The 24,379-nt window shown below is 35.5% G+C and overlaps 1 protein-coding gene across 6 annotated transcripts; it reads left to right on the top strand.

The window, feature by feature from the left end:
* The first annotated feature begins 5,704 nt into the window (after positions 1-5,704).
* On the top strand, positions 5,705-23,058 carry LOC149783635 (uncharacterized). 6 transcript variants are annotated; one of them, XM_089931884.1, is made up of 5 exons: positions 12,869-13,544; positions 14,149-14,292; positions 17,051-17,271; positions 19,236-19,379; positions 21,899-23,058. In XM_089931884.1, the coding sequence occupies exons 3-5, from the start codon at positions 17,058-17,060 to the stop codon at positions 22,051-22,053; spliced, it is 513 nt and encodes a 170-aa protein (XP_089788010.1). In that variant the 5' UTR covers positions 12,869-13,544; positions 14,149-14,292; positions 17,051-17,057; the 3' UTR covers positions 22,054-23,058. The 6 variants fall into 6 exon arrangements, 5 of the variants coding, with proteins under 5 accessions (XP_089788013.1, XP_089788012.1, XP_089788010.1 ...); XR_016413643.1 differs by lacking the exon at positions 14,149-14,292 and having other exon boundaries at positions 12,873-13,544; positions 21,899-22,504; positions 22,559-23,058; XM_089931887.1 differs by lacking the exons at positions 12,869-13,544; positions 14,149-14,292 and adding an exon at positions 5,705-5,883.
* Positions 23,059-24,379: the final 1,321 nt, after the last annotated feature.

Here is a 24,379-nt window from a genome sequence, read left to right on the forward strand (position 1 = left end):
GTTGTCAGTACCCAATATTGGGCCATAAATCATTGCAAAGTGATGCCAATTCCCAAGTAGTGGGATGTATGCCATTACAAGGTTACATCAGTACCCAATATTGGGTCATAAATCATTGCAAAGTGATGCCAATTCCCAAGTAGTGGGATGTATGCCATTACAAGGTTATGTCAGTACCCAATATTGGGTCATAAATCATTGCAAAGTGATGCCAATTCCCAAGTAGTGGGATATATGCCATTACAAGGTTATGTCAGTACCCAATATTGGGTCATAAATCATTGCAAAGTGATGCCAATTCCCAAGTAGTGGGATGTATGCCATTACAAGGTTATGTCAGTACCCATTATTGGGTCATAAATCATTGCAAAGTGATGCCAATTCCCAAGTAGTGGGATGTATGCCATTACAAGGTTATGTCAGTACCCAATATTAGGTCATAAATCATTGCAAAGTGATGCCAATTCCCAAGTAGAGGGATGTATGCCATTACAAGGTTATGTCAGTACCCAGTATTGGGTCATAAATCATTGCAATGTGATGCCTTTACCCACGTACCAGGACATATACCAGTACAAGGTGATCAGTACCCAAGTACTGGGAAATACACCATTACAAGGTGATGCCAATATGATAGTACTTTGATATATACTATTACTAGGTGATGCCCATAACGATGTACCAGGACATAAACCATTGCATGGTGATGATCCGAAATACTTCACTTAAACAACAATGTATACTCTATAGTGTAATTTATTACCGATCATCTCAGGAAGACTTTCAAGTAGAAAATGAAAATCCTATAATATGAAGAAAAAAATATCGATTTATAATTATACCTGACAGACAGAAAACTGGAGACCACTTGAAATATATTACATTTTATTTGGGAAATGGAGGGAAAGTTACACAAGACATTTAATTATTTAATTTGCATTAGTTGAAAGTAGGGACGCATGAAAGGATAAATTGATGACGGAATATTAGAACTAAAGCAAGAGTCACAGAATATATGTTTAGGGATACTAGGTGGATAGCTTGATAACAGAAATTAAGCGCAAATTGATCATAAATAACATTGGTCTACAGATTTTAGAAGTTGTCTGCTTCAAAGATAAAATGTGCTTTTTATTATGGCTTTTTATGTGCTGAAATCAAATATGACAGTTAAAACAACTGATTGGCTACTGTTTCCAAGATATTTAAATTTATAAAGTTTATGTCTATGTATATTGTGGTTGACAATATAGTTTTTATAATAAATTGTAAACCTAAGTCGTATCATGTGTTTATGGTTGCTTTACATGATAATATTTCACCTGTCCTGTTTATGTAACACTTTAATAACATCAAAAGGGTTATGCAGATAAAATTTAGTATGAAACAAAAGGCAAAAAACTATTATGAATATATAAGTATATAGTTAGTCCTTATTCAGTGTCTACTCATGCTTCTTTGCTTGTCTCATATTCATCAAATGGAGCATCTCTTGTCACTGTTCAGCAATAGTCTGCAAGCATTGATGGGCTCCATTTGCCCTGATAGCATTTCTCAATTGTTACAATGTCCTGGTGAAATCACTTGCTGTGCATGTTGCTCACTGCTCCACAGTTCAGTGGAAAAAAATGTAGATGAGAGTGCAAAAACTATCTTTGTGACATGTTGCAACCAAGGATTTGTATGCCTTGCCACAAGTTGCAGAGGTTTCCACCAACTCCCTATACCTGTCTGCCTTGTTGTTTCTGAGAAAATTTGTTGGCACTAACTGGAAGGCTTTCCATGCTGTCTTTTCTTTGCCGAACAGTGCACAGTCAAATGCATCATCTCAAAGAAGTTCATGAATCTGAGGACCAACAAAGACACCTTCCTTTATCTTAGCTTCACTTAACCTTGGAAAGTGTCTATGGAGGTACTTCAAAGCTGCTTGCATTTTGTCCATGGCCTTGACAAAGTTCTTCATCAGACACACACTGATGTGCAAGGGTGGTAACAAAATCTTCCATGATTCAACAAGTGATGGATGCTGAACGCTTTTCCTCCCAGGTTCCAATGACTGTCGGACTGGCCAGTTTCTCTTGATGTAGTGGGAATCTCTTGCACAGCTATCCCATTCACAGAGAAAACAGTAATACTTTGTGTATCCTGTCTGCAGACCAAGCAAGAGAGCAAGAACCTTCAAATCGCCACAAAGCTGCCACTGATATTGGTTATAGTTTATGCACCTCAAAAGCTGTTTCATGTTTTCGTAGGTTTCCTTCATGTGGACTGCATGACCAACTGGAATTGATGGCAACACATTGCCATTATGCAGAAAAACAGATTTAAGACTCGTCTTCGATGAATCAATGAACAGTCTCCACTCATCCTGATCATGAACGTTGTTGAGGGCTGCCATCATACCATTGATGTTCTTGCAAACTACAAGGTCACCTTCCATGAAGAAGAATGGGACAAGATCCTTTTGATGGCCATGGAACATTTAAAATCCTAACATCACCTGCCAGGATGTTCGACTGTAATCTGGAGCTCAACAGCTCTGGTTTCTCATGGATGGTTCCAAATCCCTGACAAGGTAATTAAGTACACCTTATGATGTATGGTTCAGAGGAGGAGGATGGGAGAATATACGGGTCATGTGACATTGGTGGTTAAGGACTAGAAGTTTTATTATCTTTCTCTTCCTCGTCTGACTCGAGTGCAGAGGAACCTGCAGACCTTCTCCACGAGGTACTGTGCATGTAGTTTATGGAATGTTTGGATAATGCACAGTCCACCTTTTCTTCTTTGACACATTCTGATTGGTGGCACCATGCAGAAATAACAATTGCTGATATGATATGTTGGCTCTCTCCAAATCATAGACACTGCAAAAGCATATATTTCCTTTTCCAGTGGCGAAGATTTGTTGAGGCATATATGTGGGGCCCACCTCTTGTCTGATCTCCAATTTTGCAGCCAAAATACAGGTAATATGCCTTCTTCTTAACCATAGTGGTTATACTACACTTTTGTGATGCAAAAGTCACTTCACCTAAAACATAGTAGAACTTTTCTGCATTGTCCACACAAGTATGAGGCATCTCAGTTCAGTTTGGCTAAACAGGAAAAATCAAACACTGACAAATGAGAGAACACGACACTATCATTTCTAAAACTAGTATAGGGCAATTTGTTCAGCAGAGTGATGTAAGCTTAGTTGTAATTGCATCATCCATGACTTCTATGAATAACATGATGCAGCTCACATCATGTATGATGCAATATCAGCTTCAGATTGCATCATTCATTGTTTTGCCTAAAAAGCAAGTACTGTCATAGACTTTCATAGATCCAATCAAAGATGTAGTTTGGTCATTTCTAGTTTAAATTGAGATCCCTTCCCATGATAACACAGTTATCCTCTGCCATTCCCAAGTCAAGGGTCGTATTTACTGACTCAGTATCATATCAACAATTTTGAGCGTCATTTTCGTTCTCAGTGACCAAGAATTAGTAACGTTTGACATTTATTTCAGAAACATTGGACTTTAGACCAGTGTAATCGAGGAATCATTTCCTAAATCAATTAGGGAAGAAAAGAAATAAAAAGGTTATTGAGGTGAATAATAAATATATTCAAACATAAAATAGATTGGATAGTGTGAGTGGGTAGAATCCATTTTTGATTTTAGGAAATGTAAGAGAAGATTATTTTGAGGGCTATAGTGATAATTTAAATATAAATTGTATAAACTAGTGGATTTAGATCATTTGATTCGAACATTTGTTATAAAAGAAAGTCGTATAGGTCACACTGATTTTAACCAGTGAAACTGAAAGTGACCCAAATGCGACCAAACAAGAACTGTCATGGGTGGCTGTTGGCTTAGATCAATAACTTTAAAAAAAACGCCTATTAGCACACTACTTTGGCAAATGCCGTTTAGATTGATACATGACATTGTTTTCGGTGTTTATATTTCTATTTTGTTTTACTTTTATGGTCGGTGTATCTGCTGCCGCTTAGTTTTTTTTTTATTTGTGCTTGTAGTTGTCCGTGATTTTTCATTTCCACCAACATAGTCTAGAACTTGGCCATGCTAATTATTGTATCCTCAATGACCACAGAATACACTTTACAAATCATATTTAGACTACTTTGTGCTGGAACAAGCAGTTATTAATAAATACGTATTTATGAACGTAATCATATCTAATGTTTTTGCTCACACATACAGACTCTCCTTCCTATCAATACAACCCCGATAATAATTCGAATTGCTGCACCTATGAGGGTCGTTGTTGCCATGATTCCGCCACAAGAAGACAAACAGTTGTTGCTGTGGCAAGCCCACAAATAGCATCTACGACCAAACGCGTGTTTTTATTTCATGATCAACGCGGTTCTTGTGCTGAGTCAATTTTGCAGTTCTTGTACTCTCTCAATTATTTTTTAATGCTTATAATAATGAGGGTCTATCGTTGTTCTTCTAATAGGGATGGGTTCAGTTGTTAATTAAATTAGCTCGTTTTAGAAACAATCCGTGAGTGATTCTGCACCTGCCGTTTTCACATGCTAATGCTATAACACCAAGATGGCCCCTAACTGGTATTAGCACATCAGTCTGGTCCCTGCTTTCAGTTTTTATTTGACTCTTAACAAGATTATATTTCTTGTATACAAGCGTGTTTTCACACCACTTTGGTGCAAATATACACCAACAAGTGGGCCAAAATCACCTTTAGTGTTAGCTTCTGCTGTCGGTTTAACACCCATTTGGCAAATTTTGCAATCTTATCACCATGGTTAGAATCAGTTATTTAATAATGATAAATCTAACCTAAAAGAGAAACACAGAAAATGGTTATTTCACCTTTATCAATCAATGATGCTGATATCGTACGTATGAAAGATTTTGGAACGCTGGTGTCTGGCTCAGTTCGTATTACTAATATTGGACCAGGCTGATTATATATCAATGATGTTATTTGATTTAATCGACTATTATTATTAGACACGATACATAAATATAATCCAGACCCGCGCACTTTTAGGATGTGCGATTTAGGTTTAAAAAAACAACTCGTATTATCAAAAACAATTCAACCGTATGTTATTATTAGTTTTTATCTCTCCTTCATAGGCCTTAGTATGTATGGAAACAATTAGTGTTTTCGGGGTTAGTGAAAGATCAAGTGCACACAATGCTTCAACAGCAAGATGACCACATATACCGTCTTCCAACTGGTATAATTGGAGAAAAAAAAATGATGGTAGATGATTTCGTTCACCAAGAGCGTAAGCGTTCCATTTTAAATAATCAACAATGTCCAGTGGTAGCGCAAGTCCATACGAGTCAAAATACGCTGTTACCATTGGAACAGTTTGTGTACAGTAGTACTGTTAGATGTATACCCTTTTATGGACTATTCCCCATAAATATAAATTTCCTTCATTTCATTGTAACACGTTCAGGCAGAAATGTGAACATGCTTTCACCGATCGTGTAGTTGAATCTGAAGCCAACCACAGTGCGCGTAACTTTGTAAATTGTCTGATTTTGATGTTAACTGAAGTTGACAATCAGTTATCATCTAGTGATTGATAACAATACGCAACGCTGTTTGTCGTGCAAGTGCGTGTGGTGCCCTCTCTGTGACAGATTCGTCATAACCTCGGACACTGTCCGCAGACGAACTGATATCTAGCACTAGTCAGATCCGTGTTAGAATATATTTGTGTTGTCTGGGATCCGTACTTCATTAAGGATGTTGATACAATATAGAAGGTTCAACACCAGGCATCAAAGTTTATATCTGGTCACTACAAAAACTGAGAAGCAGGATGTGTCACCAAAAGGTTAACTGACAAGAGTCTACAAACACTCCAAGACATGTGTAGTAGGTAGGATTCGTTTGACATATCTCTATAAATTAGTCGTGTTAGGACCGGCTATCTCACAGTATGCATTTTTAAAACCATTAGGACAGAAAACGCCAGATTAAAGCCAAATCTTTAATACATTTTGAAAGTAGAAACATCGTAGAAAAATTAGTATCAAATAATAGTAGATGTTTTGTAGTTGAGCAATGTAGAACATAACGATTTAGAAATTCTATCTTCGTAAAAACAGTTGTGGACTGGAATCATCTGAGTGACTGTTGTGCGCACGAAATAAGTAGAGAACTTCAAGACAGCTCTGAACAATATTACTGACTTTCTAGCTGGTTCTCTCTCTCTTCCGGTGCACATTTATGCTGTAGCCTGCCCTACTCTACACACATTCAGATTCCGGTGCAAATTTATGCTGTAACTTGCCCTACACTATACACATTCAGATTCCGGTGCAAATGTATGCTGTAACTTTCCCTACACTATACATATTCAGACTCCATGCAAATTTACGCTGTAACTTTCCCTATACTATACATATTGAGATTCCGGTGCAAATTTATGCTGTAAATTGCCCTACACTTTACACATTCAGATTCCGGTGCAAATTTATGCTGTAACCTTCCCTGCACTATACACATTCAGATTCCATGCAAATTTATGCTGTAACTTTCCCTACAATATACACATTGAGATTCCGGTGCAAATGTATGCTGTAACTTTCTCTACACTATACACATTGAGATTCCGGTGCAAATTTATGCTTTAACTTGCCCTACACTATACACATTCAGATTCCGGTGCAAATTTATGTTGTAACTTGCCCTACACTATACACATTCAGATTCTGGTGCAAATTTATGCTGTAACTTGCCCTACACTATACACATTCAGATTCTGGTGCAAATTTATGCTGTAACTTGCCAAATTTATGCTGTAACTTGCCCTACACTATACACATTCAGATTCCGGTGCAAATTTATGCTGTAACTTGCCCTACACTATACACATTAAGATTCTGGTGCAAATTTATGCTGTAACTTGCCCTACACTATACACATTCAGATTCCGGTGCAAATTTATGCTGTAACTTGCCCTACACTATACACATTCAGATTCTGGTGCAAATTTATGCTGTAACTTGCCCTATACTATACACATTCAGATTCCGGTGCAAATTTATGCTGTAACCTTCCCTGCACTATACACATTCAGATTCCATGCAAATTTATGCTGTAACTTTCCCTGCACTATACACATTCAGATTCCATGCAAATTTATGCTGTAACTTTCCCTACAATATACACATTGAGATTCCGGTGCAAATGTATGCTGTAACTTTCTCTACACTATACACATTGAGATTCCGGTGCAAATTTATGCTTTAACTTGCCCTACACTATACACATTCAGATTCCGGTGCAAATTTATGTTGTAACTTGCCCTACACTATACACATTCAGATTCTGGTGCAAATTTATGCTGTAACTTGCCCTACACTATACACATTCAGATTCTGGTGCAAATTTATGCTGTAACTTGCCAAATTTATGCTGTAACTTGCCCTACACTATACACATTCAGATTCCGGTGCAAATTTATGCTGTAACTTGCCCTACACTATACACATTCAGATTCTGGTGCAAATTTATGCTGTAACTTGCCCTACACTATACACATTCAGATTCCGGTGCAAATGTATGCTGTAACTTGCCCTATACTATACACATTCAGATTCCGGTGCAAATTTATGCTGTAACTTGCCAAATTTATGCTGTAACTTGCCCTACACTATACACATTCAGATTCCGGTGCAAATTTATGCTGTAACTTGCCTTACACTATACACATTCAGATTCCAGTGCAAATTTATGCTGTAACTTGTCCTACACTATACACATTCAGATTCTGGTGCAAATTTATGCTGTAACTTGCCCTACACTATACACATTCAGATTCTGGTGCAAATTTATGCTGTAACTTGCCCTACACTATACACATTCAGATTCAGATTAAGTATGTGTTATCATTCAAACTCCCTTAATAATAATCTTAAACAAGTCATGGTTGAGATGTTAATTGTGAATTTGAAAAAGTGCCTTTCAAAGGTATGTGTGGACATTAATTCATTAGTGAATTTACAAATTTGGAAAGACTTAGCGAACCTTTTACTTTCCTTTTATTGTTTCTGCATTATAATGCACTGGTATAGGCAGTTACGCTGTTATGTGACACTTCCGGTGGCCTAGTGGTTAGAGTGTCTGCCTCAGAGGCTGGAGGTCGCGGGTTCAAAACCCGGTCGAGACATGCCAAATATGTATAAGAATGGTACTAAGAGCTGTCTCGCTTGGCGCTCAGCATTAAGAGGTTATTGTTAGGATTGGTCGGCCTGGTGTCAGGATAAAATGACTGGGTGGGACATCATGCTACATGTCTGCGGCAGGATGCCCTGGTGCTAGACATCACTTTAAACTGCCATACTGCAGTGTGGCGATCTGACTGAAACATTGTTAAATCCAACACACACACACACACACACACACACACACACGTCTTGTTTGGTATTTTAAGGCACAACAATACATGACTAGATGATACAATGGTAGGATTTGAATCTGTTCTCTATCGCTCGCGAGTTTATGATGCTAACTACCAAATTATCTTGGCTCCTTCATCCACTAGTTGGCTTTTAAGACATGCACGAGACTGCATCGGGCCAACGTCGTTATATGGATGATTTTAAGAGATTTGCTGCAAGCTCTGATGAGATTGTGTTTTGGCATATATATATATATATATATATATATATATATATATATATATATATATATATATATATATATATATATATATATATATATATATAAAATGCTAGCATTTGAGACTTTTAAATCTCAACTCAAAGCAGTTATTATTTATTTTAAAATAAATATATGCTTATAGATTTCAGATGAATTGCAGGGGAGAAGTAAGTGATTCATAAAATAATGATTTCTTTACAATATATACAATAATCTGGCAATTACTTGATAACAGTAATGAAAAATAAAACAGTGATAACTATTTAGAAACTATTTTCTCCAATTTTAGGAAAAAGATTCATATTTTTTATTATTGCAAGTATGGAAACACATTATAATAAATGACGCATTGAAATATGTTGCACTTACATATTTATCAGTTTCATCCATAGTCATGTTTCAAAATCTAATCACAAGTTCCTGGTCTAAATATTATAGCACAATTAAACCCCATCGACATTGCCTACATCCTATTCCGGTATATAGCTTGCCCCCATCCTATTCCGGTATATAGCTTGCCCCATCCTATTTTGGTAAATAACTTTCGCTTAATGTAAAGTAAAAACACGGCATATTTGTCAAATATTCTACTTTCACAGCTTGATAAATCTGTGACACTACAGTTGTCCTATAAAGTCCCATTTCATCAGTTAAAGTGTTTCATGTGCTTTGTTTTGGTCTGCCAGAAATGTATAATGTTGACTATTGTTGCAACTTCCGCTCTCCAATCCAATTTCCGTCTTGCGGCTAACTTTTATCAGCAAGAGTGGTATCCTTTTTTCAGTCTACTGCTTTGGTCTAGCACATCGTTTATAAACCCTCCGGTTAGATATAAGAGCTTCTGAAAATGACATTTTCTTTTATTTTGTACGCACGTTATTTCCTTACTGGATTTCTCAGAGTCGCTCTTCCAATTACATGACTCAATGCATTCTTATAATTCTGTTAAATTTGTCTTTTTTTTTTTTTTTTTTTTTTTTAACAAAGATTAAAACCATTTCTCAACACTGTGATTAGCCTGTAAAGTTGGAAGCCTTCGCTAAACACTGTGATTAGCCGTACAGTTGGAAGCCTTCGCTTAACACTGTCATTACCGGAAAGCTCGAAGCCTTCGCTCAATATTGTGATTAGCCGTACAGTTGGAAGCCTTCGCTCCACACCGTGATTAGCCGTAAAGTTGGAAGCTTTCACTCAATATGGTGATCAGCCCGTAATATTAGGCTATGATAAATGTAAATTTCGTTTCCATTTTTTAACATAATCAGGAAAAGCGTCTAAAATAAAGGGTAACATAACTGCTTTATCACAGATAAACTTTCCATTCACTGGAATAGAATAATCCCGAATGTATCAATATAGATATTATTCTTTCAAGAAATGCCATAATGCAATTGGCTATACGGCTGATATGTACTTTTCATATGAGTCAGCTTGAGCTGCCTTAGTGTTTTCCTACGGAGAGTCCTAAAACACTGTTTGACCACTAAAGAAACAGTAGTACTCTTTAGCAAATTATTTGACTATTGAAGTAACGGTACATACCAGATAACTAATTTTTCAACCAATGAAATTGCAGTAATACTGGGTATCAGACCATTTGACCATTGAAGTAACAGTGGTACTGGTTAACAAATTATTTGACCATTGAAAAAACAGTAGGATGTGATAAAAACATATTGCTTGACCACTAAAGTAACAGTGGTTCTCGTTAATAGGGTTATTTAATTACTGAAGTAACATTTGTACTGATTAACCAATTACATGACATTGGAAGTAACAGTAGTATGTCAAACGACATTGTTTGACCACTGAAGTAATAGTAGTACCGATTAACCAATTATATGACATTGGAAGTAACATTAGTATGTCAAACGACATTGTTTGACCACTGAAGTAATAGTAGTACCGATTAACCAATTATATGACATTGGAAGTAACATTAGTATGTCAAACGACATTGTTTGATCACTGAAGTAATAGTAGTACCGATTAACCAATTATATGACATTGGAAGTAACAGTAGTATGTCAAATGACATTGTTTGACCACTGAAGTTACAGTAGTAATGATAAGAGATTATTGACCACCGAAGTAATAGTTGTACTAGTTAACAAGTCTTTGACCATTGAAGTAACAGCAGTAGATGTTAACATTGTTTGACCATTGATGTCCCAGTAGAACTGATTAGTAGTTATTGTTTAACTAATGAACTAACATTATAGAATAAAACATTAAATAAAGGCTGTGTGCATGAAATGTGCAATTGAAACAGTACATGACTTTTAAGAATTGTATAGAGTGACAACTTAAAAATCACCGATTTGACAATTATATTGTAACAGAAAATCAGCCAGATATCCAGGCTCTATTATATTGTGACAGAAGACCAGCCAAATATCCAGGCTTTATTATATTGTAACAGAAGACCAGACACATATCCAGGCTTTATTATATTGTAACAGAAGACCAGACACATATCCAGGCTTTATTATATTGTTACAGAAGACCAACCAAATATCCAGGCTTTATTCCTTTAACCCTTTCGCACCATCTCATCATCATTTTATTCCTTCAAGCGCTTTCGCTTTTGTGTGTAATAGGATGCACTCTTTTAAAACGGTAATGATATATTTTTAGGCTAATGTCAAAATATGGAGCGTGGAGATTATAATGGAAATCATGAAAAGTACGTTTCACCTTTCGCTGAATATAAATAAAATAAAATAAATTAAAATAAATACGTGTTCCATTTCCAGTAAAGGAATTTTCGTGATTATTATACGAGCTTTCAAAATCATATGTATAATGACATACTGACAGGATATAATAAAGTAAATACAGACTCTTGCTGTCAAGGTATTTCATGTTCATAGACAAATTCATCCAGGGGCGTATTAACCATTAAGCAGACTAAGTACGTGCTTAGGGCACCAGGGCCAAAGGGGGCACCACAAAGTTGAGAAAAGGGTGAAAAGAAAAAAAAAAAACGAATGAAGATTTGTAAAAAAAATTGATAAAACTAGTGCAAATTGATCATAATGTTCTGTTTCTTGATCAGACAGGTCAACAACTAAAATGGACTGGGTCTGCGTGGAAAGGAGGGGGGCACCAAGATTTGTCAGTGCTTAGGGCACCAGTGAGCTTTAGTCCGCCCCTGAATTCATCGTATACCAAGCCTTTCTCTGCATAATATTGGATGAGCTGTTGACATTCATTATCCAACTACAAGAATGCTTTGCTAGAGATATTAGTACATTGGATGCAAAATCTTTCATATTTTTGTTTTTGAAATTGTAAGGGAGTTAGAGTGCTTTTGAATGTAGATATTAATGACAATAAATGTATTTAGATTAATACTGAGGTATCAGATAAATGTGTTGCTTGCTCTTAATATTGTAATATTTAATGTCAAGCTTCCACTACATTAATGTCAGGATTCTAAAAGAAATCAAAGATGGGATTTTTAAGTCAAGCTGCCACTACATTAATGTCAGGATTCTAAAAGAAATCAAAGATGGGATTTTTAAGTCAAGCTGCCATTACATTAATGTCAGGATTCTAAAAAAATCAAAGATGGGATTTTTAAGTCAAGCTGCCACTACATTAATGTCAGGATTTTAAAAGAAATCAAAGATGGGATTTTTAAGTCAAGCTGCCACTACATTAATGTCAGGATTCTAAAAGAAATCAAAGATGGGATTTTTAAGTCAAGCTGCCATTACATTAATGTCAGGATTTTAAAAGAAATGTCACAAATATGATAAGCACAGTTCGTTGTAATTCTGAAGACCATGAAAACATAATTGTATGAAACTGACGTAATTTCAACGAAAATGCAATATATTGGATAGTGAAACTATTTTATACAATAACAAGTCATATTTTATGTAATAACAAGTCATATTGTAGACAATAACAAGTCATATTTTATATAATAACAAGTCATATTTTAGAGAATAACAATATTTTAGATAATAACAAGCCATATTTTAGACAATAAGAAGTCATATTTTTCACAATAACAATTCATATTTTACATTATAACTAGTTATATTATAGATAATAATTAGTCATATTTTATACAATAATTAGTCATATTTTATACAATAAGTAGTCATATTTTATACAATAAGTAGTCATATTTTCCCAATTTAGTTTAGTTTTCAACCCATCGTTAATGACAGGGGTAAAGTCGATATTTGTTATGACAAAAAAGGTGTTGGTGTGCACTAGATTGCTAAGACGTCATATTCAATTGAACATTTGTTTTTGTTCATCCAATCAAATTACAGTTTTCATACTGCTGAAGTGAGAAATAATTCGGAATATACGTTTACTATGGGCAACGTTCTCGAGCATTAAATGCAATTACGTACGCGATAGAGTACACAGATAAGTGGACATGGAAATTCAAATGTCAGCAGAAGATGAGCTGACCGTCAGATCTCAATTATGCCGGACATCTCGGTTATTATCAGATTGGATCCAATAACGTGATACCGGAAGTGCCCATTTTAATCTAGTGTATGATGGGATGGTCCAGAAGTTTACGGCAGGGCTAGTGACGTGCAGAAACATTATGGATAAGTGGATGTCATTGTTTGCTGATGTACTATCGAAATATCAAATATAACAGTAATTACATCGTTTTAAAAGGGAGTGGAAATAACTCAGAACTTCACAGAAGATACAAGGCTGAGATACGACTGGTACTCCTGATCTAACATACGGATTATATAAGTGAGGTTTTCTTGTTGATAAGTGACTCATTTCTTTTGATAACAGAGTAAATATTTAAAACGATCAAAATATACTCAGTTACCAAGGTGATCTAAATTGGATTACATTTCCGACATTAGATATATCAGGTAGAGTATCTCATTTCATGTGTTTTGATTCCTGAGATTTGCTTATGTCCAGTTCCACATGCTTTGATAGTTAGATTTGCCTGTACCCAATTCCAACGTGATTAATCATTGATTCTTTCATCCGTGTTCATCAATTTCGTTTACTTTTTATATACATAGTATTTGTTGCATAAATGCTATTTTAAACCGGTTTTAAGTATTTAAGTATGTTCTTTACATTTAAAATGCATGAAACAATATTTTAAAACGCGCATAAATGTCATAGAGTATAGAGTAACATCTTCATCTTCCATTCTTCCATCTTTAACTGAAAAATGCTGTCCACGCACAGTACATGTCCAAAGACATGCAATTCCACGAATTTGCTCTCTTTAAGTCATATATATATATATATATATATATATATATATATATATATATATATATATATATATATATATATATATATATATATATATATATATATATGATCCTCACTTCTATATTGGACAGTTTACTTAGTGTATCATAGGACAAATGTTGGTGTCCGTTTGACAATTTCTGGCAATATATGTTAATGGTTCCCGACAGTTCATGAAGGCATATGATGCTGTCCATTTGTCAGGGCAAACAGAGAGATAGGCCTATTAGGACGTTGTGACCCATGGCCAGACAACATTGTTTTTGCCAGATCCGGGGAGCAAATCCGGTTTCACAGAGAGATAAACCAAATACACTAAACTTCTAACACACAGAGACAGACAGACGGGTATGCACACATACAAGCATCGATATATATATATATATATATATATATATATATATATATATATATATATATATATATATATATATATATATGTGTGTGTGTGTGTGTGTGTGTGTGTGTGTGTGTGTGTGTGTGTAAGCTTCATTGATATGTGTGTGTGTATAAGCTTCATTGATATTGACTTATTTCCTCCAATACATTCAGCATAAGTGAACAGAGTCGAAGATTTTTTTAAATAAAGTTTTCAACAAAAAAACACAATTTCATAAAAAAACATAATGCGAATTGTTTCAAAACGAGACAAAGCCCACATTTTCAGTGCTGTGTTCATAATCGATTCACCGTGAAAATCACAGATGTTTTGAGAAAACGTTGAAAGGCGGATCAACTTGTTTAAATAATACTTGGATGATAATATTTAGGACTGTTTGACTCTCTCCCTCCTTCTCTTTCTATCTCTCCAATGATATTTAAATTTATGATCAATCAAACTTTAAATTTTACAATCAATATATGTCGATGTAAACAAATATTTTTTTGCATCGCATTTTACGCATGATTCTCTGCTAATGGTTCGAAAAATAGTACCAATATAAGTTGTCAAACGAAATGTAATGTTAAAGTTTTGTACAGATGTGAAAATGGCCTGGTCTGTCAGGACTAAATATAAAGTGAAATATATATTAAAAGTAATGTAAATAAATTTATTATTTATTAAACGGGATAACATGCTAAATCAACTGCATTATTTGCAATGTTGAATATTGTGGTCTAGCCTGAAGCACATATTGCCGTTGCGTAAAGATTCCACTTCTTGTGCGTTATCACTTACTTAATGTGTGTTGTTAAGCACAAGTCGGGTCCATCATTTTCGGTAGAAGGAAGTACGACGTCACAGAGGACCACTCCGGTGGCCTAGTAGTTAGAGCGTCCGCCTCGGATGAGGGAGGTCGTGGGTTCGATCCCCAGCCGAGTCATACCAAAGACTTACAAACTTGGTACTAACAGCTGCCTCGCTTGGCTCTCAGCATTAAGAGGTTAGTGTTAGGACTGGTTTGCCTGGTGTCAGGTAAATGTGACTATAAACTGCCATGCTGCAGACATCGTAGCGATATGACAGAAAAGTTGTTGAAGCTACGTTAAATAATAAAACAATCACGATGTCAGAGTACACTGTAAGTGTGTTGGAAGGCAGTGCGACTTCACAGTACACAGTAAGTGCTTGCCGACGTACAATAAAGTAGAAATTTGTTGGATCATCCCACGAAATGCATTTGCATAGGAAGTCATTAGCAGGGTATACAAGAAAGCAAATGTATGGCGGCCTCTGATATTTTTTTCTCTCCGGTCATTAATGGAAAGATTATAGTGTATTTCAATTGATTATGAATTATACATGCATTGATTATGAACTATACATGCATTGATTATGAATTATACATACACTGATTACGAATTAAACATGCATTGATTATGAATTATTCATGAATCGATTATGAATTATATATGCATTGATTATGGATTATGCATGCATTGATTGTGCATTATACATGCATTGATTATGAATTATACATGCATTGATTTTTGATTATGAATTATACATGAATTGATTATGAATTATACATGCTTTGATTATAAATTATACATGCATGGCTTATGAATTGTGCATGCATTGATTATGAATTATTCATGAATCGATTATGAATTATATATGCATTGATTATGGATTATGCATGCATTGATTGTGCATTATACATGCATTGATTATGAATTATGCATGCATTGATTATTGATTATGAATTATACATGAATTGATTATGAATTATACATGCTTTGATTATAAATTATACATGCATGGCTTATGAATTGTGCATGCATTGATTATGAATTATTCATGAATCCATTATGAATTATATATGCATTGATTATGGATTATGCATGCATTGATTGTGCATTATACATGCATTGATTATGAATTATATATGCATTGATTATTGATTATGAATTATACATGAATTGATTATGAATTATACATGCTTTGATTATAAATTATACATGCATGGCTTATGAATTAATTGTGCATGCATTGATTATGAATCATACATGCATATATTATGCATACTGCACCCAACCACTGTAGAATATTCTCATCAACCCAAATATTGCCGCTCCAAATATAATATCATTCCCACGCTATGCAATGGCTGCTCCTACCTGAAATTGTCAAGACAGTGATTATTGGATCGAATGCAGGAAATAGAGATAAGATACAAAAATAAAATATAAAAAAATGCAACATCTGATGAAAGCTTGTCTTCGAATTTCTCAACCAGTGAACATATGCATATTCCAGTGACTGTTTCTAGCCGAATGATGATGACTTCGATAAGTCAGACAAAATCATTTGTTATTAAATAATTATATTATTCAAATTTACCTGTAATTCAATGTTACCTGTAATGCAATGTTACCTGTAAGAAATGGCAATCGTCATTCATGACACCATGTCAATCCTGGTTCAGTTAAACATGAGAAACTTCAACGATCAAACCAACAATGATTTGTCCGAATGCAAATAATCTAGAATTAACGCGTTAACATTTTATTTAATTTTGATAGTAACGTTTTCTTTCTAATGTCGAAAGAGCCATCTGCATAAAATCTATGGTCTGTAACGAAAGGTAGGCACTTTTCGGACAAGAAAAAAAAAATCCTTACTTGTAAATAAGTTAACTCGAGGTACAATTTCTTTCTCTAGGTGAATCATGGGAAGGCTAGGTTTTGTGGCATTGATATGTTCTGTTGTTTCACTCGGCTTAATCATAGTTTCCATGGCAATCCCGTACTGGGTAAGAAGTGTCGAAATCGATAAGTATAGAAATGAAGTGACATCAGTGAGAGTATTCGGGTTGTGGATGCGTTGCAGACTGGACAAAGACGAAAAGGAGGCCACGTGTTATGAGCTAAAGGAAGTTTATGGTAACTCTCCCTACCTCCCTCTCGTCTCTCTCTCTCTCTCTCTCTCTCTGAATACCCCACCCCCCCACCCCGAAAATAGTCACTATTTCCCTTGTCAGTGCCTTGATAAATAACATACCACCAGTGTTGACACAGTCTGGCTTTGCAGGATAGGAACATGCACCCTTCACTAGGCTGGTACACTAACCAGAGAGCTAGGCTCTCGACTTCCTAGGAGCCTTTAATTCACCAACGACGATAATGATAACAATTCTTGCACGCAAACCGGGATATATCCCCTGGACCCGGGCAGAACAACACCTTTTAATTTTATAAAAGAAAACTTTTTTTTGGAACAAAAGCTAGGAGAGGCCCGGATTTTTCTTACCTAATGGCCCATAATCGCTTTCTACGGCCCTGGACACACATGCAGACGATATGACAGAGAAGAATCGATGAAGGAACGGATCATAATTGTCGAGTTTTAACTTCAAAAGCAAACAATACAGACGAAAGCTTTAATTATGTAAACTACTGTGTTGTTTTCATAGTTTTTCACACAGTTTGAGAAAAACTGTGGCAGTTATTGCGATTCAGGTAATATTCTGTTTTGATTAGATACCATCTCATTCTTTCTTTCTTGTTGACCTCTTGTTTGCTGCATTTAAAACTAGAACGGTGAACCATAATTAATCTACTTTAATTTACTTGAATAATGCAAGATAATGACATAATGCGTACATTGTTCGAGTGTAATTGTCAGCTTACATTAACTGTCATTTTTTAAATTTGACTTGGCCCGTACTTTATTGAGAACTAAAGTTAGCAAGTATTACACTCAGTGAAATGCAGCTTTTAAAAACCGCTCTGGTGGCCTACGTGGTTAGAGCGTCCGCCTCGGATGTGTGAGGTCGCGGGTTGGAACTCCGGCCGTGTCATACCAAAAGACTCCCGTTTGGAGTATGTTTCGCGACTAGCAAAGCACTTCAAATCACAGAAGCCCACTTACATGGTACCTCGTGATGGCCCGTTTCATATTCCTCCTTTCTGAATTAAAAATGTTTAATTCTTTTGAAACAACTTCCTTGTTGTTCCTAATTTTTCACTGACAGAGAACGAAAATCTTATCATACCTTTATATCAATTTTCCATGGATTTTTCTCTCTCGAGGACAAGCCATTTTAAAAGGCCACATGCCATCGATACAACTGTCCCATGTAACCTTAAGTCTGTTCGTCTGTGTACCAAGAACCTTTGTGACACGTAAAGATGTGATAGGCTTTTGGATGGCCCATACTATTCCACAGTGATAGGCTTTTGGATGGCCCATACTATTCCATATCCACACTTGGACGTACATGTTTATAAAGATCTGAGACAGATTCATGGAAGGGACTGCCAGCCCGTACTAAACCTTCGCGGATACTTCAATGTATAAATACACACCGATAAGTGTTAGACTCATGGAAAGGACATTCCAACCAATACTACACCCCACCCAAACTTTGACCTATAAATACACACATATATATGGTAGACTCTTGGGAAGGAAGTGCCAACCCTCACAAGTCCCCCACCCACATTCCGACCTATAAATAGATAAAAATTTGTGATAGTGTCGTGGAGGGGACGTCCTAACCTAACCGTACCTTTTCCCAACTGTACACCAACTTGTAAATACATAATGATCCTTCTTGGACGGGGAGGTGCCAACTACCACTGCTTCCGACATAAACACCAAAGCACTCTTTTTTCAGCACAGTTTTCACAGTGGTTCAAAGATAAAGATATGCTATTTTTTAATTTGTTTCTGTAATATGATATAGTTTGATTAAAACAAAGAACCGTGAGATATTTATAATAAGGTTTGATATGACTCGGACGAGTGTTTCAGTATTTTCGCTATGTCTCTACATAAACCGTTTAACCATCCGTTTCCTTATATGATGACAAATTTCAATTGAAATATACCGTTGTATTTTCAGAGTTCGTACTCGCCGTACGGGCATTCGCTCTGATGGGTCTATTTCTGGTAACCTCTGCAGCTATACTTAAAATCATTCATTTGTTTGTGCAGACGGAGAACCAGAATATTTCTATTCTCACTGGTGTCATCGCCATTGGAGCAGGTTTGTAACACAGCAGAAACTACATGTTTGTACAGCCATAGTTTCAAGAAACACAAATTGCATGATCTGCGAAGATTTATCCAGCTAGGCCAGTACTGACTTATCGTTCGTCAAAAGTTTGAACCAATAATAAGAGAGTGCGGAAAAACGTTTTAGTTGATGCGTTAAATTTGTATATGAGAATTCAGGCAGGAAATCCAATATTAGCAAAACAAAAGCAGTCCGAATAGGGAAGCACGAAATAGTGCAGAGAAAACTTTCATCAAACGTTAAAACACTAGTATTAATATACAGAGATGAGACGTGTAACCAAGGAAACAAGCAGTGTATCTGGCATCAGTGGTTCGTTTGCTTTGTATTTTATGAGGTAATGAGAAACTAAAAAGTTACGCAAAAGCATCAGTCTTCAAAGATCTGATTGGATGACAAAGAAGCTGTACAGAAGTCCAGCTGCAGAACACTTCTCTTTTCGTTGCCACACATTCAGTAATGTAAAACTTAATGCAGTTTATCACTACACTAACTGGAGTTCCGAACCAGGGGATAAATGAATCTTACTGGATTCGCCGCCTTAGAACATTGAAACCAAACGGTTTATACTACTAAGGCCAGAAAATGAACCATTGCTCAACAAAATCATCATCTTTTTGCAGCCGACACATTTTCATTCAAAGAATTCTTTTAGTCTGCTCATTTAGTCACCCAATAGCATATACTGATTTCTAAACAATGAAATAACGAGATAAAATTTCCGGTTTAAATTAAAATACAGATGGCGACGTGGCTCATTGATTTCTAGGTCAATATAAAATATGTTTCAGCATCAGAATCAGCTAGTTGAAACATCAAAACTTTCAATCTTTTATACCTGTAGAAATGGTCATATACAATTGTGTAACCTCAAATATGATGTTTTTCTTTTGGTAAACAAATTATACATAGTTGATATTTCCTTTAGAGCAGAGGCGGTTTAAGGGCTATGTGGGCCATGTGTTATTAGAGGACTTTGGGCCCCAAATCTAATTTCTATAAAATGGTATTAACAAAACTTTCTTTCCTGCCAATGTGATGGTCAGATTATAAAGTTAATATGTAGAACTCTTTATCTCTTACAAATTCTTCACTGAAATTAAGGTTGTATGATAGGTTTTGAACTATTCTTCACCCACTTGTGAAAACTATATGACAACAATATTTCAACTTGACCACATATTCTAAAACGCTTCAAAGTAAGAGAAAACGCCTTAAAATACAATTATTTCAGTGTCGTGTTATATATATATATATATATATATATATATATATATATATATATATATATATATATATATATATATATATATATATACTTTATCCAACGAATTTATGTTTGCATAAAATACATACCTTTGATACGGATATATCGACTTTATGTTATGGTTCACCGGAAACAATATTGTTTTTATTTTGGGACTGCAGTGCGGGTAATAGGTTATGGAGTGGTGTTTCCCTCTGGATTCGAGATGCATGGATAATAGTTGTTACTCCAAGCGCTAAAATGAAGTTATGTGAAAATATGGATGTAGAGGAATTATATATATAAAAAACATGTTGACGTATTCTTCTTACCATGTTGACGTATTCTTCTTCGATGGAAAAATACATTCTAATATTAAATAGTTAAAAAATTATATATATATATATATATATATATATATATATATATATATATATATATATATATATATATATATATATATATATATTGTGGTCAAGGTAAGATCCGGTAAATTTCATACTCATAATATGATGGGTAGGAACAATTATTACTTTTAACCCTGCTCAGCTTATTTATTATACACAACACAGACATTCCTTTCAAGCACTGTGGGCGTGTGTTATTAGACAATAACTTGATGAAAAGCTAAAGTTTAATCGTGGCCCCGGATGGCAGAGTGTCTAATGTGCCCGTCTTTGCCAATCACTACCATCTCATCTCCTCATGAGTGTGTTCGAGTCTCTGACTCGGCCAATGTGGGTATATGAGAAAGCTTGCCCGTAGCTTCCCGTGGGTAGGTGTTTCCAACCAAGGTTTTCCTGGGTACTTTCTCCACCAGGTTAAGCTTTTGGTCAAAAATGGTGTTAAACCAAAACTGCAGCAACAGCTGCAACAAGTTTATGCAGAACGCCAAAGTGCATACAAAATCTCAATTGCAAGGCGTTAAATGTACACAACTCGCCATTTATTGTCTATATTATTGGACTAAGTGAAGGATCTATTCCTATGTAACCATTTGTACAGCTTTAGGCTGCAGGTCATCGGAGGGGCTAATTTATACCTTACTTATTCCAAATATTCAAGTACATTTGCATAATTAATACTATTTCTCGAATGATAATCATGAGGAGAAATAAAACACAGAGACAAACTAATCTGTTTTACATAATAGCTAATTATATATATATAAGCATCTGAGGAGGGTTCATTATTTATATACCCCCATATTCCAAGAAATATAATATGTTCTTTTTTCTTACAGGTGTTTGTATGCTGATTGCAGTAGTTATCTTCGCCGGTAGAAGCAATAAATTAGCAGAGAAAGAGACTGTTAATTATCACATCGGCTTTGCTCTAGCCGTAATTGCGGGAATAGTCGCTCTCGTCTCTGGAGTCATGTTCATTGTTGGAAAGTAAGACTAGACTAAAAGTGAATCTCCCGTAATAAGAGTTTCTTCCATACAGTTTTATAATCGCATAACAAACATTAGGTAGTATATATTCTTGTATTTGAGTTAATGAACTTAATGTATTTAGCAACAGTAGGTATTATATATTTTTGCACACGAGTTAATGTACTTAATGCATTTACCAGCAGCAGGTATTATATATTTTTGTACATGAGTTAATGCACCTAATGCATTTACCAACGTTAGGTTTATATATTTTTACCTGACTTAATGTACCTAATGTATTTACCAACATTAGGTTTATATATTTATACCTGATTTAATGTATCTAATGCATTTACCAACAGTAGGTTTATATATTTTTGTGCATGAGTTAATATACTTAATGCATTTACCAACAGTAGGTTTATATATTTTTGTACATGAGTTAATGTACCTAATGCATTTACCAACAGTAGGTTTATATATTTTTGCACACGAGTTAATGTACTTAATGCATTTACCAACAGCAGGTTTGTATATTTTTGCACACGAGTTAATGTACTTAATGCATTTACCAACAGCAGGTATTATATATTTTTGTACATGAGTTAATGTACTTAATGCAGTTACCAGCAGTAGATGTTATATATTTTTGTACTTGAGTTAGTGTACTTAATGCATTTACCAACTGGGCCCCGAGTGGCCGAGTGGTCTAAAGCGCTCTCCGTTACGGATCACTGCCATACCACCTCTGTCTGCGTGGATTCGAGTCTCGGATTCAGCCAATGTGGGTTTGTGAGAAAGCCAGTAGCCAGTAGCTTCTCGTGGTCGGTGGTTCTTTCCGGGGTTTTTCCAGGGTTCTTCCTCCACCATTGATACTGGCCGCCATGTATAGCCTATCGTATGCTGGAAAATGGCGTTAAACCCTACAACAGCAACAACAACAACAACATATTAGGTAGTAAATATTTATGTACTTGAGTTAATGTACTTAATGCAAGAATTCCGTAAATAAAACTTCAGGCACGTCTCAGACGCTTTTTTACTTCATTGTTAGGACTCTGTGGTCTTAAAATAAGTAAAATATAAAAGCACAATCAGCATTCAGCAAGGTTTGTTAAACGTCTCAACTAATTTCTTTCTCTAAGTAATACAATGAAGATGTAAGAGGAATGTACATTATTATGAATAGAAACCAAAACAATCCTATAGGTTCTATCAAACGTCCAAAAGAATAGTGAATTTCGATTAAATTTCAGGTCCTAATCAATTTTGTAGGGCATATTACCGTAGTAGGTACGGTGGGCGCAAGGGTAAGAATGATTTTTAACTGTTGCAGTAGTCGCAACAAGAATATCATTACTGGACATCTAACATGGTTTTAGTAAATAAAATGGTATAGATTCATAAAAAGTTATAGTTTCAAGATGTCTGAAAACGTGTTGTATTCTTGTTAAAGATTTGCTGAGTACATACTGAGTGAGCTCAATAAGGGTACACATGGGTGGCGGTTCACTGGGTATAAAAAGCAATGTGGGTCAGCTTTCACAATCACCATGTAGATCACGTGCGAAGGGAACGTGCATAGTGCGATGTTTCTGCCGTGCAATGACAAGAAATGCAAATACTGGAAAGAAAGCAGGAACGCACTGTAAGAAAAAAAAAAGCCGTGTTTGCAGAGGTCTTGAAGCATGAAGCATCCCGACAATACATTTTCAATCGACTAGAAGTTACCAGCTGGTTGTGTTTTGTATCTCGGTATTCGAGATTTCCGGTAACTATCTGCATAGCGTCACCTATCGTGTACTTATCTTATGTACACTGGATACGTTACTAGTTCTGTATTATCAGTTTTATCTCGGTAAATCTGCTGGCGAGTGCACTATTTTAAAACTTTCACCTTGAATTTCACCTTTCAAAGCATGGCCGTACCAGGTGTTCTCAAATAAAATAAGTATCTTCTTAAAATCGATATAACTGTATTGAATCGATTACTTTTATGGAGGAATCAGACGCAAGGTTTGTCAAGAAGCAAGAGATTGAATCTATGGTAGCAAATAAAAGTCAAAATATGAAGGATGTTAATGGTGATGTTGTTTTCTGGTGGCTTTTGCAATTGACAGGTGTTGACTTAAAATCTTTGTTGTACACGATATATCACTTTTCGTTATAGCGTCTGGTTTTGTTTAAATAGTCTGTGATCGACAGGTCTTTTCAGGTTCATGTTGGTGTGCCCATTCTCACCGGCGATCCTGGCATCACCCGTCACAAGTGGTTACATATGCATTGTTTTAATTCTTTCAGATAAGTTTCTGTTGTTACAAGTGACTTCTCCTTGCCATTATCCCACC

This window comes from Sinohyriopsis cumingii, chromosome 14 (assembly GCF_028554795.1).
Source record: "Sinohyriopsis cumingii isolate HCF-2022 chromosome 14, ASM2855479v2, whole genome shotgun sequence".
Classification (NCBI taxonomy): Eukaryota; Metazoa; Mollusca; class Bivalvia; order Unionida; family Unionidae; genus Sinohyriopsis; species Sinohyriopsis cumingii.

Coding starts and splice junctions, on each gene's coding strand:
- LOC149783635 (XM_089931887.1), top strand. CDS start 17,058: ATGGGAAGGCTAGGTTTTGTGGCATTGATATGTTCTGTTGTTTCACTC. Junction 17,272..19,235: donor TGAGCTAAAGGAAGTTTATG/GTAACTCTCCCT, acceptor TTGTATTTTCAG/AGTTCGTACTCGCCGTACGG. Junction 19,380..21,898: donor TGTCATCGCCATTGGAGCAG/GTTTGTAACACA, acceptor TTTTTCTTACAG/GTGTTTGTATGCTGATTGCA.